General features: G+C 52.0%; 1 protein-coding gene across 5 annotated transcripts; it reads left to right on the top strand.

Moving 5' to 3' along the window:
* The first annotated feature begins 667 nt into the window (after positions 1–667).
* Positions 668–12,817, top strand: FADS1 (fatty acid desaturase 1). Of its 5 annotated transcripts, none has more exons than XM_027580437.2 (12): positions 668–1,450; positions 2,917–3,027; positions 3,797–3,994; positions 4,672–4,773; positions 4,880–5,008; positions 8,683–8,743; positions 10,099–10,172; positions 11,288–11,385; positions 11,586–11,682; positions 11,947–12,026; positions 12,136–12,261; positions 12,601–12,817. In XM_027580437.2, exons 1-12 carry the CDS (start codon positions 683–685, stop codon positions 12,650–12,652), a joined length of 1,896 nt encoding a protein of 631 aa, XP_027436238.2. In that variant the 5' UTR covers positions 668–682; the 3' UTR covers positions 12,653–12,817. The 5 variants fall into 5 exon arrangements, 3 of the variants coding, with proteins under 3 accessions (XP_027436238.2, XP_027436237.2, XP_027436239.2); XM_027580436.2 differs by having other exon boundaries at positions 10,099–10,175; XR_004819430.1 differs by lacking the exon at positions 10,099–10,172.
* The last annotated feature ends 4,459 nt before the right edge of the window (positions 12,818–17,276 follow it).

Below are 17,276 nucleotides of genomic sequence, written 5' to 3'. Positions count from 1 at the left end.
TTATAACCTGCAGCCCATTGATAGATAATTGAAGTAGGCAGAGTGTAATGTTCCTCCGGGAAGCTACCAACTATCTTAATGTTAATGCCTTACTAGAGGGGTAAACAACCTCAACTTGACAATGGCAAGGCCGCCGGTATCTTGTAGGTCCTCTTTAGCATATGAAAGTTCTTTTGAAACCTCCCTTTTTCCTTACCGCCCCCGAACCCCATAGTATATAATCAGCCACCCCTCACAACCCCCGGGCAGCAGCTCTTTCTGTCCGTGGGTCCTGTCCCCGTGCTATAATAAACCACCATTTTGCACCAAAGACGTCTCAAGACTTCTTTCTTAGTCGTGGGCTCCGGATTCCACCCCACTGAACCTCACCTATATCCCAAAACCCCATCATCTGGGTGCTTCCTCCCTCCCTCCCAAAGCCCAGAGGTCTGAGCCCCAAATCCCTCTACGTAAAAGCCTCCTATGGCTCCCGGGTGCCTTCAGGACGTCGTAGGGATGCCTCAGCTTGAAGACCCAGGCTCTCCACACAGAACCTCCCTGAGGTCAGGAGATGCTGAAAACCACTTCCTTTTATTTAAGTATTCCAGTTAATTCAGAATAGACCAAAAATTAAAACAAAAAGGGTAAACAGGGCTACAAAAATTGTGGGGCATTTTTAACGTTATTTTGGGCAAAAGAAAGCATGAACATGCCCCAAACCCAATTAACCGTAATTACGCAGGTCACAGATAACCGCCAAGGGTTCGCACACTGTTATTTCAGGCCCCACAACTGTGGGCGCCCTGGCGAGGAGGCCGGGGGTTTATCAGATGGATCTGCGCTGGGACGGCGCTGGGTCGGCGCCCGGGGCCTAAGGACCAGTCCCCTAGGGCAGCCTCCACCCCAGGACGACCCCTCCCCCCCACCGGCGCGCCGAACCCCGCACCCAGGAGCGTCCGCAGAGACTGCGTTCCAGCTCGCAGGACCCCCGGGAGCCGTACCGCGAGTCGGGAAACTGAACTCCGCCACGAACCTTGCACGGAGCCCGCGAGGGGGCGCGCCCGCCCTAATCCTCCCCAGCGGAGCCCGGTGGGAAGGCGGGGGCTCGCTCCCCGCGCCACGCGGCTCGACCAATGGGAGCGCGTGCAGCTGGGCTCCGCGGTACGCGCCGCGGGTGCTGAAAACCCGGCGCGCGCAAGCGGGTCCGTTCTCCGCGCTCGCGAAGGTGGCGCGTTCTACCCCACGGGCCCGGAGCGCGCGCCTGACCGCCTCTGCCCGGATGGACTCCGAGACCGCTACCCAGGCGCCGACCCAGCGCTACTTCACGTGGGACGAGGTGGCGCAGCGCTCCGGGCACGCGGCGGAGCGGTGGCTCGTGATCGACCGGAAAGTATACAACATCAGCGAGTTCTGCCGGCGGCACCCCGGGGGCTCCCGGGTCATCAGCCACTACGCGGGGCAGGATGCTACGGTGAGCGCTGCCCGACCTAGGCACGGGAGTGGGCGGGGCCGGGCGGCTGCCGCTGGAGGTTGAGTGCGCCAGGCAGGAAGTTTGGCACCCACGGACGAACTCCCAACTGATTCGGGGGAAGAGCCAGCAGGCGTCGAGCGTACCCGTTGCCCACCACTTAGCACGGGATGCAAGGGCAGGAGAATGGCTGTGAAAACTGAATCAGGAGAGTTGGGGATGGAGGCCGGCAACGTGCCCACACAAACAAAGGACTGCGCCGCCCGTATGCGTGCGTTCCGTCTGTGGCCCCGTCTTTGGTCGCCAGACGTAGGCAGACGTACCCCAGAGCAGGACAAGCAGGAGGAAAGCCAGGATGCAGGGTGCCGGGGACGGCGGAGCGGCTGAGGCCAAGGGAGGGAGGGGTCAGCGGCAGGAAGAGGGAGTCTCGAACTGTCTCGGTGGGTGCGAAGGGAGCGCAGTGGGCGTCTAGACTGCGCGTGCCGGCTTGCGAGTGGGAGCAGGAGAGGGAATAGTTCTCGGGGATAGGGCCGAGGCGGGAAGCCAGCCAGTGCCCGCTGCCGTGGGAACCCCCGTACACGGTGAGGGGGCGGATGGGCAGGCAAGGCCAGAGCTTGCAGCGGTCACCCCGACTGACCACTGGGAAGCCGGGACTGCCGAGAGCTAAGAGGTGGGCGCTAGCGCATGCGCAGACAGAGCAGGCACCGACGCAGGGTCTTCACGCAGTGTGATTTGGGGCCGGGGCTGGGGCCGGCCGCAACGGGGATAGCGATTGGTCCAGATGCGTGGTGCCACCGGCCGCCGGCTCCGCCCCGGCTCCCGCCTCGAGTGCCGCTTCCCCGTAAGGCCTTGGGACCGCCTGACCTACCAAAACCAAAAGTAGCCACTCTGCGGCAGGGGGTGGTCAGAGTCTTAGGGGAAATAATGGAACCCTACCAGGAACAGCGGCAGAGAGAAGGGGGAGAAATGCAAAAGTTCCCAGTTCGGAGGTAGGGAGTCTTCCTACTCACATTTTATGAAGAACGCTGGCTCAGAGGGGATCTATTAGAAGTCCCATAGGTAAAAACAGAAGTTTCAACAGCCCCACCCATCCCTTCTAGTTGTTTCTCACCTAGATCTTAAATTCTTGTGCAAGAGCTGTCCCTAGACACGCCTAAAGGACAGGTCAGCCTGGCGGACAGGCCAGCCCAGAGAAGTGTTTCTGTGGTCACCCCTACCCACACTTCTTATTCCTTGCTGTGGTGCCCTTTTCACTAGAACACATGCTGGGTGTTCCTGAGCTGTGCACACACCTGGGAAAGGTCTAAGCACCCTCAAAGGGCAGCTGACTGGAGGGAAGTGGTATCTCTTTGAACTTGGATACAGCCTCGTTGCTGGATCAGGAGGATGGCCTCTGGTGTGAGCCCTCCAGGAGCCCCGGGGGCTCGGGCTGGCTTCCTAACCGCTCTGTCTTCTCCCTATCCTTGCAGGATCCCTTTGTGGCGTTCCACATCGACAAGGGCCTTGTGAGGAAGTATATGAACTCTCTCCTGATTGGAGAACTGTCTCCAGAGCAGCCCAGCTTTGAGCCCACTAAAAATGTGAGACTCTGCTGTTTGGAGACACTTTGATTGTTGAAGGGCAGCGGGGAGAAGGAAGGCCTAGATAAGATCAGAGTTGGTCACAGTCAGTAGTTGTTTTTTTTTTTAAGATTTATTTTATTTGAGAGAGAGAGAGAGAGAGAGCATGAATGGGATGAGGGGCAGAGAGAGAAATAGATTCCCCATTGAGCAGGGAGCCCTATGCGGGGCCCGATCCCGGGACTCTGGGACCCTGACCTGAGCTGAAGGCAGACGCCTAACCAACTGAACCACCCAAGCGCCCCCACAGTCGGTAGTAGTTCTTGTGAAATCTTGAGGTCCCTGTTTCTCCCACAGTCACTGGGACACAGGCATAATGAGCGGGGCTTTGAAACCTACGGCTCTCACAAGGCCACCACCACCACTACCCTCATCAAGACCTATTAAGCATGTACTCTGTGTCCGCCATAACCACATAGAACCTGTACGCACTTACAGATGAGAAAGCTGAGGCTCAGGGAGGGTGACCAATGTGGCCAAGAATCACTGTTAGTAGATGGCGGAGCAGGGTCTTGAATCAAGTCTGTTTAACTCCAAAGACCACATGCTCTCAGGCATGATCCCTCAGCACGTCTTTCCTCAGTGTTGTGGTAGACTTACTTAGGATTATGGACTTCCCACAGCTCTCCGGGGGGGGGGGGGGTCCTGGAGCCTAAGAGGGCCCCTGTGTCCAGCAGTGTTGGGTTACAGCTGGGAAGAATAACAGCCCCTCCCTCTCACTCTTCCACAGAAGGAGCTGATTGATGAGTTCCGAGAGCTTCGGGCCACAGTGGAGCGGATGGGGCTCATGAAGGCCAACCATGTGTTCTTCCTGTTGTACCTACTACACATCCTGCTGCTGGACGTAGCTGCCTGGCTCACTCTTTGGGTCTTTGGGACATCCCTTGTGCCCTTCCTCCTCTGTGCAGTGCTGCTCAGCACGGTTCAAGTGAGAGCTCTTGGCTAGTCAAGAGCACAGCCGTGCTCAGCATCCTCATCCTTGGGGAAACCTCTTTGTATGCCTCAGAAGGCCAAGAAGCCTGGCACTGTGACTGGGGCAGCACTGAGGATATGGGAGAGAGTTAGCACACAAAGACATTTTATCATCTGTGCCTTTTACCTGCTCCTTAACTGCACGTGCACCTTCACTTTGCTCCCCGAAGTGTAGCCCAAGTGTGCCAAGAACCAAAATTCTGATTTCTCAGAAAAGCTTGGCTTTCTCCTCACCACCACATTGTCCAACATGCTAATAAGCCTTAGAACCTGATATCAGAACCCATTTCCCAAGCCTGTTACTCGCCTCTGAGTTTGTCACTCTATCCTTTTTTGTAGTCTGGATATTCACTCCATCATAAGTCCTAGAAGTCCAGAGAGTTCTGTGGGAACTCTTCTAGGGAACTGAAGAACAGGGAAAGGATAGTGACTTGCCCCAACGCTCGCATGAGTTAGGGGCAGAGCCCGAGTTAGGACCCAGGCTTCCTGACTCCTTTCCTGACATGCTCGAGGTACTGTGGCAATCACAGGGCTAGGCAGACGAAGGAAGGGGGTGAGGCAGGGAGCCACTGAGGTCACTGAGATGGAGCCTCGGCTGGTGGGCTGCTCTCAGCGCTAACCTTTCTCACTCAGGCCCAGGCCGGCTGGCTGCAGCATGACTTTGGGCACCTGTCTGTCTTCAGCACCTCCACCTGGAACCACCTGCTACATCATTTCGTGATTGGCCACCTGAAGGTCAATGAGCTGGGGAGGGGCTCTTGAAACTCCAGTCAATGAAGGGTTTCCTTGGGGGGATGGGGGAAGGCTAGGCTTTCATACTCATGTCCCTGCTTTTCTGTAGGGGGCCCCTGCCAGTTGGTGGAACCACATGCACTTCCAGCACCATGCCAAGCCCAACTGTTTTGGCAAAGACCCAGACATCAACATGCACCCCCTCTTCTTCGCCTTGGGGAAGATCCTCTCTGTGGAGGTGAGTAGAAATATCAGTGGAAAGGTCTTGGGAGAATGGCAGCCAAGCAGAAGAGAGGGCTCCGGGGAAAATGTTCACAATGCTGTCAGTGTGGGTGAGACAGTGAGGCCAGGCTGGCTTGCTGGCAGTCGCCAGAGGCAACAGGCAATAAAGAAGCTGCCCAGGACAGAATCACCTGTTACCCCTGGTGAGTGCAAGCCAACAGTTACTGCATAAATGTACCTCATGCTGCAAGGGATCCAAACAATGACCAGATTACTGTGCAGATCTCTGCAAATCGAATGGATGGTCCTCCTTGGGGATGCTTTTTAGATATTCCTACCCCAGGCAGTCACCCCCACCCCCCCTCAACTTTGATATCCTACTGTGTGCAGTCTTCCCCATCAAGGGCTGGACCGACTGTCTTACTCTTCTTTGATGCCCAGTGTGGAAACACTCATTCGCTGAGTAATTCTTCCCACCCATCTGACCCCAGCCTGACTTCCAGGGTGGTCAGTGTTGGGTTTGAGTTATTATGAGCAGAAATTGTAATGCAGCTGCTAAAGGATGAATGCCTGAGGGTGGAGATCTGGAGAGCTTTTGGTGAACATAAGGCCACAGGAGGCTTTGAATGGCCAATAGAGTTGTTTGTAAAGTTACTTTAAAACCTTCTGTGCCGGGGTGCCTGGGTGGCTCAGTCGTTAAGCGTCTGTCTTCAGCTCAGGTCATGATCCCAGGGTCCTGGGATCGAGGCCCACATCTGGCTCCCTGCTCGGTGGGAAGCCTGCTTCTCCCACTCCCACTCCCCCTGCTTGTGTTCCCTTTCTCGCTGTCTCTCTCTCTCTGTCAAATAAATAAAAATCTTTAAAATAAAAAAAATTAAAAAAAAAAACCTTCTGTGCTGAGGCTCTAGGCTGCAGTTAGAGTCCCGCCAGGTCCCCCCCCCCCCACTGTATGATACTTACGCGTGCCAAGAATTCAGACTGTTCCATCCTAGGCATGAGTGAGTGCAAGGTAGCCTGGCTGTCCTCCCCTCTGGCCAGGAGAGGACTCTATGGAAAGGCTTTTACAGCGTTGGCTGTCCTGGCACCAGGAGCCCCTTGTTCAGGCTTATGCCCCACCTTTCCATAATGTCCTAATTTTCCTACCTCCTAAGCAAGGACTTGGTTTGCTACACGTCCAACACTGTATTATGGTCGGTCAACAGTGTGCGGATGATGAATCAGCCCTGGCCCCACCTGTGTGGGTGATTTGTTAGGCAGAGCATCTAGTTCTTGGTAGCACTTCTGTCACTACAGAGGGTTAAAAAAAAGAAAAAGCGTGGCAGTTTAAGTGGAAGAGAACCTTCTCACACCACTGCCTTTATTGCTTCTTGGTACTAGGGTTTTCAAGAAACTCCCATTTGCAGACACTAAAAACAGAAAGTGATCTAGGATCGATAGATATTTTTCTGTCTAGTTATGAGCCTGAGGATGGGCTGCCTATTAGTAAATGCCTTGGCTGCAGGCTGCTGGGCCTTTGCTTCAGCCCCTGGGAGCTGATCACCATGCTAACCCCCGGGCATCCACCTCAGTGCCTCCCGAGTCTCCTGGAGAACAAGAAAACGCAGGGGACACCTCACCCTAAATACAAACTTTCTGGCTCTGTCCGAGAGTTGAAACACAATAGGGCGGTTATTAGGATCATAATAGCATCTGATTGCCATTCAAGAAGGCAGCAGTGGACAGGGCTCCCTTCCATAACAGTTCCAAAATAGGCCAGTGTCTTCCCACTCACCCCCACCAAACATGACAGGTGCTCCTCATCTGCTTTTCCCCGTAGAGGATGGGGTGAACTTCACCCCAACGTCCAGTTTATCAGCAAGCCTTGTTAATACTGTCTCTAAAACATCCCAAATCCCTTGACTCCTCCATCTCCATTGCTTCCCATCCCTGCTCCCCCCCAATCCATCTTGGAGCCTGATTCCTGCTCCAGCCTCTTCACTGGTCTGCCTGCAACTATACCTCCCCCAACTACAGTTCATTCTCTCCTCCTGCAGGCTGAGTGAGCCTTTCGAAGTGCAAAGCCGATAATGCTACACCTGTTGAAAGCCGTCCAGTGGCTTCCTATCACCACTGGAATAAAACCCAGGCTCGTTACCAAGGTCTTCGCAGGGCTCTCTAAGGTCCACTGTGAATTGGCCTTCCCTAGTTGTCCAACCTTATCGGTCCTTCTCCCCTGTTGCTTACTGTTCCCGGCCACACTGCCCCTTCTGTCCCTCACACGTCCTGCACCTTTGTACTAGCTCTTCCCTCTGCATTAAATGCTCTTCCCCTGTATTTCTGCTTTGCTGGCTCCTTTTCATTCAGGTCTCAGTCCAGATGTCAAAAGCTCAGAGAGACCATATCTGACCACCAGAGCCAAAACGCTGCCTCCCTCACTTTGTCCTATTTTCCTGTAATTACCTAATTAGTTCTGTTCACACGTTTGTCACCAGCTTCCTCTCCTCAAATTATAAGCTCCATGAGAGTAGGAACTTCTGTGTTGCTCACCTCTGTATCGTCAGCACCTAGAAGAGTGCCTGGAACATAATAGGTGCTCAGTAAATACTTGTTGAATTTAATCAGTTAATACAGAAAGGATGCTTCATTTAGCAGAAATGCCTTGCACAGAATCAATCAATCAATAAGAATAAATGTTATTGTCAAAAACAGCGGGTGGATGCACAGAAGAAAGAGGGACTGGCGTTCCACTCGGGAGTGGAGTACCTCCTATGCTCTGGGCTCATCCGGTTGCCAGAACTAATTGGGGCAAGAGGGGCAGAAGGAGCCATCAAGTGAGACAGCAGAGCTTAGCTGTCATGATTTCGGGTGCCCATGCGGGCATTCAGGCTGACTGACCTGACAGCACCAGCCCATCTCTTCAGCAGCTAGGCTTATAAAATAATCACTACGCACTGGGAAAAGCCTTGCCAGAACCTTCAGATTGCCAAGTTCTGTCCCTTTCCGCCGGTATTTGCCAACTTCGCTTAGCATTCAAGGGATTTTATAAAGTTCATGTTGTAATCAAGAGACCAAAAGAGGGTCTGGATGGATCGATACAGAGAGAATACTGGCCTGTGTGGGGGTATAAATGGTTGTCTCTGGTCAAAAAAGTACCAGATGGATGGGGCGCCTCAGTGGCTCAGTTGGTTGAGCATCCGACTCTTGATTTTGGGTCAGGTCATGATCTTGGGGTCCTGGGATCGAGCCCCCAGTCAGGCTCTGTGCTTGGTGGGGAGTCTGCTTGGGATTCTCTCCCTTTTCCGCCTCCCCACCCACTCTAAAGTAAACAAATCTTAAAAAAAAAAAGTACTAGCTGGGAGAAGGGGAGAGGATGTGGAGGGGCCTGGAAACCTTAAGACAAAGGTGTCTTTGGATGACGTGAGGAGTCCTGAGGACCTGCAGCGTCTGCAGTGCTCGTGCCTCTTGTGGGCAGGGGCCATGGAGCTGTATGCCATGGTGTGTGCACCTGGCCGATCACAGCCTGGGCCGTCCTGCGCCAGGTGCTAGAGGTAAAGCCAGGCCTGCTGGAACATTCTAACAGCACCAACAAGCTCAGCCGACAGCCCCTGGAGTAGGTCTCAACTCCTGAGCAGGGAAAAGCCAAGGTCACAGGGGGAAGAGAATGGGGTGACTGGTCTGTGGGTACTGATTTGTGTTTGCTTTTCTTCACAGCTTGGGAAAAAGAAGAAAAAGTACATGCCATACAACCACCAGCACAAATACTTCTTCCTGAGTGAGTGTCCTCATCCAACACAGAGGGACTCTTGGGATGGGGGTGCTGAAGGGGTGTCAGGAAGAAATGACTTTCTGAAGGATTATGGTATTTAAGTGAAGACTGGAGGAAGTACCCTGTCCCTGACTGGTTACTCCCTGCATGGGAGCAGACTACCATCTCAGTTGAGCAAAGTTAACAGGCTAATGTTTGGTCGAGCGTCATGTGTATCGGGGCAGAGGAGTTCCTCTGGCCTCACCCTGGCTTCCACAAGAGCATTGAGCGGCCAGGTACAGCCCTCGTGATTAAACCTTAAACCTTGGGAAACAGACTTGGGCCAAGTTGACTCTGTGGGGCAGTCCACCACCCAGGGGGATAAAGGCAGACATGGCTATGGGAGGACTGGACTCAAAAAGGAAGTGGAAAGGCTGTTAGAGCTGAAAAGGAGTATATTTCTGTGGTTGTCTTAAGCTCTCTCTGAAGGCTGTTCTATATTCCTTGCTTTTAAAACCTTCCTAATGCCTAAAATTGGAGTTTTCAAACTTTTAAAGGAAGGGAAAGAAGGATTCCATTGATCCCATTTTAGTTGAAAGGAATTTATCCTAACTGCCTATTATGAACCATCACTACTGGAGAAAGGGGATGGGGTAGAAGGGTAGAGCAGAAATGTCTGGAAGAATTTTAGAATCCATGGCACATGAGGATAGAGGAGCCACAGGTGAGCACGGTCGTGCAGGGGGTTGTAGGGAGCTTCAGGGCCCTGCGGAGAAGGGACACAGAAAAGGAAATGGGACAGCATTAGGACGGGACCCCTTCTTCAAATCCCTTCCCACACCTACCCTCCAGGGCTTCAGGTTGGGCGGTACAAGCTCATTTCCCTAATCCAAAGAAGTAAGCTTTCAGCCCACTGAAGCATCAGCAGCCCCACCCCACCCCACCCCACCCCACCCCACCCCAACACACACACGCAAACTTCCCTGCTCCTGTCCCTTCGCCTGCAGGCAGAGCATCCAGGAACGCAGGGCAGGTGACTGCAAGGCAGGGGCAGGCCAGGGAACACGGGGAGAACCCGCAGTGGCCTTCTAAAGGCTTGGCAGCACAGCGGCTTCCGGGCATGGAGCTCGAGAATGGAAGAGAATGCCACTCCCACCCTCACCCTCCTGGCATCCTCTTGGGAGGTTTTGCCTTCTTCAGACTTGCACTCATGCCCACCTTCAGGGCCTGCCGGTTCCAATGGAGTGAGGGATGCCAAGGCAGCTGGAAGGGGCCACAGTTAGAGATGGCAAGGGGGTGGCCCCACGCCGGAGGCCACCTCTCAGGCACTGAACTGCCCTCATGCTGCTCACACCTCCTCCCTGTCTCCATTTCCTTCCCAGTTGGGCCCCCAGCCTTGGTGCCTCTCTACTTCCAGTGGTATATTTTCTATTTTGTTATCCAGCGGAAGAAGTGGGTGGTGAGTATCTATGGCCCCCAAGTTCCACATCCTTTGTCTTCAGAATCCTGAGGGAGGGAAATGGGGGTTCTCCAGAGGAAAGCTCACTGAGATTTACTCCAGGCCTAATTTAGAGCAAAGTTAATAGAACTGAGTATAGACCTTCCTTGTCTCTAGATGGGATGATCTGGACTCAGCAGACAGCCTGACTCCCAACGCCCTATTTCTTTTTTTTTTTAAAGATTTTATTTATTTATTCATTCATTCATTTATGAGAGAGTACGCACACACAGGCAGAGGGAAGGGCAGAGGGAGAAGGAATCTCTCAAGTAGACTTGGTGCTGAGCATGGAGTGCCAGGCTCAGTCCCACGACCCTGAGATCATGACCTGAGCCAAAACCAAGAGTCGGATGCTCAACTGACTGAGCCACCCAAAGCACACCCCCCCCCCCCACCAATGGCCTATTTCATTGAGCTGGTACCTCCTGAGGTTCTTGTGCTTGTCATAAAGCCAAGAGCCAGGCTTGGGGGTGGGGAAGAGGTAGACGCAGAAGGTTCTAGGATTCCAAAAGGGTCTTGCCTGCCTCTGGCTGGATGAGGGGCATTAGAAAAGGCTTTGTGAAGTCACTTTTGTAGCTGGGCCTTGGAGGATAGGCAAAGGTGGGGTTGCGGGGGATGGACTCTGAGCAGAGAAGCTGGGAAGTGAGGGGCAGTTTTGGTCACTTGGACATGTTGTGGACTTGCGCCAGGGGAGAATTGTGGTGCAGAAGAAGTGCTTGATCAGGGCCCTGGCACAGACCGAGCCTCTGTCCTGGAAGATTCATTTGGCAGCATGATGAAGGGATAAAGAACTTTGATGGGTTGGGAGGAGCTGGAGGCAGGGAGACCCCCGTAGGCCTTGGCACCTGTGAAGGAAACAGGCAAGGAGGACAGGGGGCCCCCGCCAGGAACGGAAGGAAGAAGTGGGGTGGCATGAGATATTGCAGGACCGGGCGACAAAGAGAAGCTGACGGTGACAGAATGTTCCACTCTGGGTTCCTGGCAGAGTGGCTGTACCACGCAAATAGGTGAAATGAAAGGAAGAGGAAGAAGTGCTTTGTGCCAGTCATCATGCTCTCTGCCTCTCAATGTAGGACTTGGCCTGGATGATCACCTTCTACGCCCGCCTCTTCCTCACCTACGGGCCGTTTTTGGGACTGAAAGGCGTCCTGGGCCTTTTCTTCCTGGTCAGGTAGTATGTGATGGGGAAGGAGGGGTGGCAAAGAAAAGCTGCTGTTTGGGAATAATGAGTCTGGTCTGGGGGCTGTGCTGGGGCTTTAGGCGGCAGGGGGTGTCCCAGGTGTTGGCTTGGGCAGATGGCCAGGCCCGGGGTTATCTGAGGGAGAGGAGCTCTCACTTGTATTATTTTTGTCTGTGTACCATATCCACCAGGTTTCTGGAAAGCCACTGGTTTGTGTGGGTCACACAGATGAACCATATCCCCATGCGCATTGATCACGACCGGAACATGGACTGGGTCTCCATCCAGGTAAGGGACGGTCACTTGGAAGATCTGGGGATGACACAACTAATGAAAAAGGCGGGTGGGCACAGATGCAGGCTAGGGGGTGGGCGTCCCCAAACAGCACTGCCTCATTAGCTTAAAGCTTCTCTCCTGCCACCATGTGGAGAAGGGAGTGACCAGGGACCGTCCCACCCCCACCCCCCCTTAGCCAGCTTTGCCTGGAGAAGGCTGGGTTGGCCTTTCCATCTGGCACCCAGAGCCACGCTCTCCCCTGCCCTCTTCCTCCAGCTCCACGCAACATGCAATGTCCACAAGTCTGCCTTCAATGACTGGTTCAGTGGACATCTCAACTTCCAGATTGAGCACCAGTAAGTAGGGAGACCTGAGAAGCAGGGTCCTTGGGAGGGTCCCTACGGGGAAAGTGGGGAGGTGGAAAGAGCAGAGTAGGGGCCACTGACGGTCCCATTCTCCCTGAAGTCTTTTCCCCACGATGCCTCGACACAATTACCATAAAGTGGCTCCCCTGGTGCAGTCCCTGTGTGCCAAGCACGGCATAGAGTACCAGTCCAAGCCCCTGCTCGCAGCCTTCGCCGACATTATCTAGTGAGTACCTGAGCCTGGGAACAGGGCAGGCAATGGGGCCGGTGCTGTGTGGGGTGGGAGCAACAGGCAGGGTCCCCCTGGAATGGAGGCCACCAAGACAAAGGCAGGGTGCTCTGCTGGTCTTGCAGCCAAGTCAGGCCTTTGTTCTCAGTGCCATGGCCCAAGCTAGTTCTCAGAAGCAAACGGGAGGAAAGGGGCCATATGCCATGGAGATCAGCCTCCATTCCTCTGTAAGAGCCCCACTACATGTCTGTAGGGTGGTTTGGCTTTTGGGCCTGGCTCTGCGTGTGCGCTCACTCTCTCTCACTCTCACTTCCTGCTCCCATCTTGCCCCCACAGCTCCCTGAAGGAGTCTGGGCAGCTCTGGCTAGATGCCTATCTTCACCAGTAACACCTCCCCACCCCAAATCTGGAAGAGATGCCTGTCTTCACCGATAATACCAGCCCACCTGGAAGAGGAGTTTCTGGCACCAAAGCAGAGGGGGGCTTGAGGGACAATGCCACTGTAATTATAATATTCCGGGGGGGGGTTGAGGAGATAAAGGCTCAACTCAAACCCTTCCCCTTTATCTTCCCGGCACAGATCTAAGACCCAAATGGCTAGGGGGACGTGCATGCCCCCTGGAGGGAGGGAAGGAGCTATTGGGGCAGAGATGTGGGAGTTTACTTTGCTTTTTCTAGTTTGGCAGATACAGATGCTTGGTGAGCAAAGAGGGAGTCAGAGGGTGTTGGAAAAATAGGGAGGACATACTGAGCCCCAAAATCAGTAAGAGATTTAGCATTAAAATTCCAGCCAGGAAAGGGGTGAGCCCATCTCACTGGTTTGCTTCTCAGTGCCTTCTCCACCCTCTACTATCTGAGGAGATAGAGCAGCTGAACCTTCCAAGCAAGATTTAGATTTGAGGCCTGGCATAGTGCACTGCCTGGGAGGCTCAGCTCACTCTAGGGCTAGGTGAGACCTAGGTCTGCCTCAGGCTCCTGGAGAAGCAGTTTTCCCACTTCTAGAAGCAGGCAGAGCAAAGCCAGGACTGTGGTGCTGGAGACATCTGACTTTGAAGGATCCTGGCATTATCGATTTTGAGCTTATGTTCCATCCAGGGCACCCAAGGTGCATTAGGTCATAGTTCTTGCCAAAATAGCAAGGAGAGTTACTGGCCATTCAAAATCCCCTTCACCTTGGGATCACCTCTTGTAACCACCACTCAAGGAACAAGACACTCCTAGGATGGGAGTCCACTTCTTGATTCTTCATCCATAAACAAGTGAACAGATGGGACTTCTTCTCCCTAAAAACAAATGGGGGTTCCCAGTGCTTTCCCTTTGTCTTCCTACCTGTAATTCCACGTTTAACAAAGTAGTTAGCACAAGTGACCACGTTGGGAGACCCTGAACTACAGTCCTAAAGAATATAGTGGTTGTTAAGAAATGTTCTACAACCTAATTATGTTACAGTATTACTTCTGAGTGGGAACGGTGAATTAAATATGATCACTTCACAGTTCTAAACCAGAGATAGGAAGATAAAAACAGTTTGTGAACTGTCAACTCTGTTCAAGCATCTTCTCGGCTGGACACCAGGTAGGAATTTAGGATAATCTCTTAAAAAGCCTATCCATCTAGGACTCTGAAAAACAAACTGAGGGTTCTGGAGGGGAGGGGGGTGGGGGGATGGGTTAGCCTGGTGATGGGTATTAAAGAGGGCACATTCTGCGTGGAGCACTGGGTGTTATGCACAAACAATGAATCATGGAACACTACATCAAAAATTAATGATGTAATGTATGGTGATTAACATAACAAAAAATTTAAAGGGAAAAAAAGGCCTATCCATCTAATACTGAAATACAGTTTTTTAAGAAGAAATCTCCTGGTTCTTAAAGGTAACAGTTTAACCCATCTCTTAAGCAAACAAAGGAATGAGCCCAGGAGTCTTGCCTTAGCCCCCAGGGCTTGTCATCTGCATTCACACCCAAAGCCAGCCTTCCCGCCAGGTGAGGGGTGATTTGCCTGTTCAACAGCACCTACTCTTAAGCATAGAGCATTTTGGATATGGAGAAGAGGAAACTCAAAACTAGAAGGGAAAAGCAGAGCCGTAGGAGAGTCCACATTTCGTTGTAGGAGAGAATAAAGGTGATCTGAAAGTGAGCTTCCATGGGGTTAGGACACCACTTGTGGAAAGGCTGTGGGGATGACTTAGAGGTTTGTCAAAACAAAGATTAAGGAGACAACGGGCAGGACGGGTTGCAAAAGAGTTCAGCTCCGGCGCCTGGGTGGCTCAGTTGGTTAGGCGAGTGCCTTCGGCTCAGGTCATGATCCTGGAGTCCCAGGATCGAGTCCCGCATCGGGTTCCCTGCTCAGCGGGGAGTCTGCTTCTCCCTCTGACCTTCCCCCCTCTCCTGCTCTCTCTCTCTTTCTCATTCTCTCTCACAAATAAATAAATAAAATCTTTAAAAAAAAAAAAAACAAAAGAATTCAGCTCTTCTCCATTTGGGCAGAACCTGGTTTGAAAGAGCCTGGGTTGAAAGACTAGAAGCAGGATTGAAAAGTTCTTTCATGGGGCGCCTGGGCGGCTCAGTCGTTAAGCGTCTGCCTTCGGCTCAGGTCGTGATCCCGGGGTCCTGGGATCGAGCCCCACATCGGGCTCCCTGCTCGGCGGGAAGCCTGCTTCTCCCTCTCTCACTCCCCTGCTTGTGTTCCTGCTCTCGCTATCTCTCTGTCAAATAAATAAAAAAAAAAAAAAAAAAAAAAGTTCTTTCATTGGCTTCCTTGCTCCAGAATAGGTGCCGATCCTGCCCCATCCCTCTGGTCCCTACTACCCAAGGTTTAGGAGTTCTGTCACCAGCCTGTCAAGCCATCTGGCTGCTAATCTGAGCAAACCCAGTGTGGCTAACTGAGCCAAGTCCAGGTCCTCAAAGCACTTCAACCACTGCGGCCTTCTTTCCTTAACCTAGACCAGTGAGGTCTCACATGGTCACAGAGGGACACATCGGTGACAAAAAGGCTCAACACTGTTTGAACAGCACAATGAGTGATCTCAAATCCAAGCAATGACATGAGAAAACAAGCTTAAAGACAAGTCACCTCCAGTCACAGATTGTGGCAAAATGTCTGAACTCAGTGTTTTTAAAATTCCAACATACATGTTTATCTTTGTTAGTCTCATCTTCCCACCACTTTACTGGAAGCACTTTCTTTAATTAGGCCCCACATCTGTATCCTTTTTGTGTGTGCCAATTTTGTTACCACATCCAGACAAGGAAAGATGAAAAATAAAGTTCAGTTTGACCAAACGAAGGCTATTCACTTATAATCCACGATTTTCTTCTGCACATGTCAATGGGACTCCCCATGCCAGTGCTGTAAGTTACTACCTACCTACCTCTATGGCTGGAACCTTCTGACCAGGAGTTCCCAGACTCCTTTGCACAAGGCCTTTGGGCAGAACATCGGGATCCTCCGAAAGAACACCAAGGCACAGGTAGGCTATGGCAAGGAAAAGCGAAGCCAACCCCTTTTCAGGACCCCTGTATGTTCAGGTGTTAGACTGCTCAGTAACACTAGCCAGGTGTGCATGCGTCTCCTGTCATGAGGCAATACCCTCACCCTTTCGATCTTTTTGTTTCTAGTCTCAATACGGGTAGTCCCTAAAAGTCTACTGTTTTGCCTGAGTCTTTCTCTGCAGGCGCAATGCTTCAGAGTGGGACTGCAAAGCAATGCCTTTTAACCCCAATCCTGCTAGGACAGCTCCCTTTGAGCAAGAACATAACATGCTAGGTAAAAATTTGCAGAACTGGTTTTCCCTGCAATGTGCAGTGGTTAATAAACTAGAAAAGACCAGACAACTCAACTTGAAAAAACAAGAGGAGGGGTGCCTTGGTGATTCAGTTGGTTAAGCATCTGCCTTTGGCTCAGGTCATGATCCCAGAATCCTGGGATCAACCCCCACATCAGGCTTCCTGCTCTGAGCATCTGCTTCTCCCTCTGCCCCTTCCCCACCCTGCTCATGTGCACATGCACACTCTGAAATAAGTCTTTTAAAAAAGAAAAGGGGCAATTAAAAGAAATTGTTAAAAAAGGGGCGCTTGGGTGGCTCAGTTGTTAAGCATCTGCCTTCGGCTCAGGTCATGATCCCAGGGTCCTGGGATCGAGCCCCGCATCGGGCTCCTGGCTCAGTGGGAGCCTGCTTCTCCCTCTCCCCCTCCCCCTGCTTGTGCTCCCTCTCTCTCTGTCTCGAATAAATAAAAAATCTTAAAAAAAAATTAAAAGAAAAAAAAAAACAGGAAAACCACTCTACACGTCTGACTACTACAGGGCACAAGCCCTTAACTAGAGCTACAGCACTGAGACCATCACTCCATAAGAAGTCTTTCCACCTCTGGGCCCCAACATCATTACCACAGACTTAAGATTACTTGGCACTCCCAGAAGTTGTGTGGCTTAGTCCAATCTGACAAAACCCGTTCCATTCAACTGATGGATACAGCAGTGAACAAAACCAAGATCCCTGCCCTCAGAATAGAACTGTCTACACCAGTGGTTTGGGAGTCCCCTAGTTATATGAGAGCACTGTTGGGGAGACTGTCCCACTCCTGCTTCAACCAGAGAAGCTCAAATCCTGAGGTTCCACATAAAATTTCACTTGAAAAATAGGTTGCTCCATTAGAAATTTTGAAAACCACCAGTCTTTAGTCTACCCGCTTAATCTGTTAGAATATTAGCAGTTTAAATTTCAGGTTGCTTAAGTGTGCCTGTTAACTTCAAATGGCAGTGACAGGAATGCTAAAAAATTAGAAACTCCCCACCAAGTTTTATCAGGATTATAAAATTTTTAAAACATTCCATCTCTATGGGAAACGGCGACCCGAATTTGATGTCACAGAAGGAGCATGAAAGTTATTTCTGAAGTGCAGTTTTTTCACAATTTATAAACTGGTAAGGTAAAAGCTTGGATGCTATGAAGTAGTTGATTGAAATTGTGAGGCTCTCTCCAAGGAGCTCCTTTATCTCACACAGGA

The sequence above is a fragment of the Zalophus californianus genome, chromosome 11, assembly GCF_009762305.2.
Source record: "Zalophus californianus isolate mZalCal1 chromosome 11, mZalCal1.pri.v2, whole genome shotgun sequence".
Classification (NCBI taxonomy): Eukaryota; Metazoa; Chordata; class Mammalia; order Carnivora; family Otariidae; genus Zalophus; species Zalophus californianus.
This window is presented reverse-complemented; position numbering and strand designations above follow the sequence as displayed.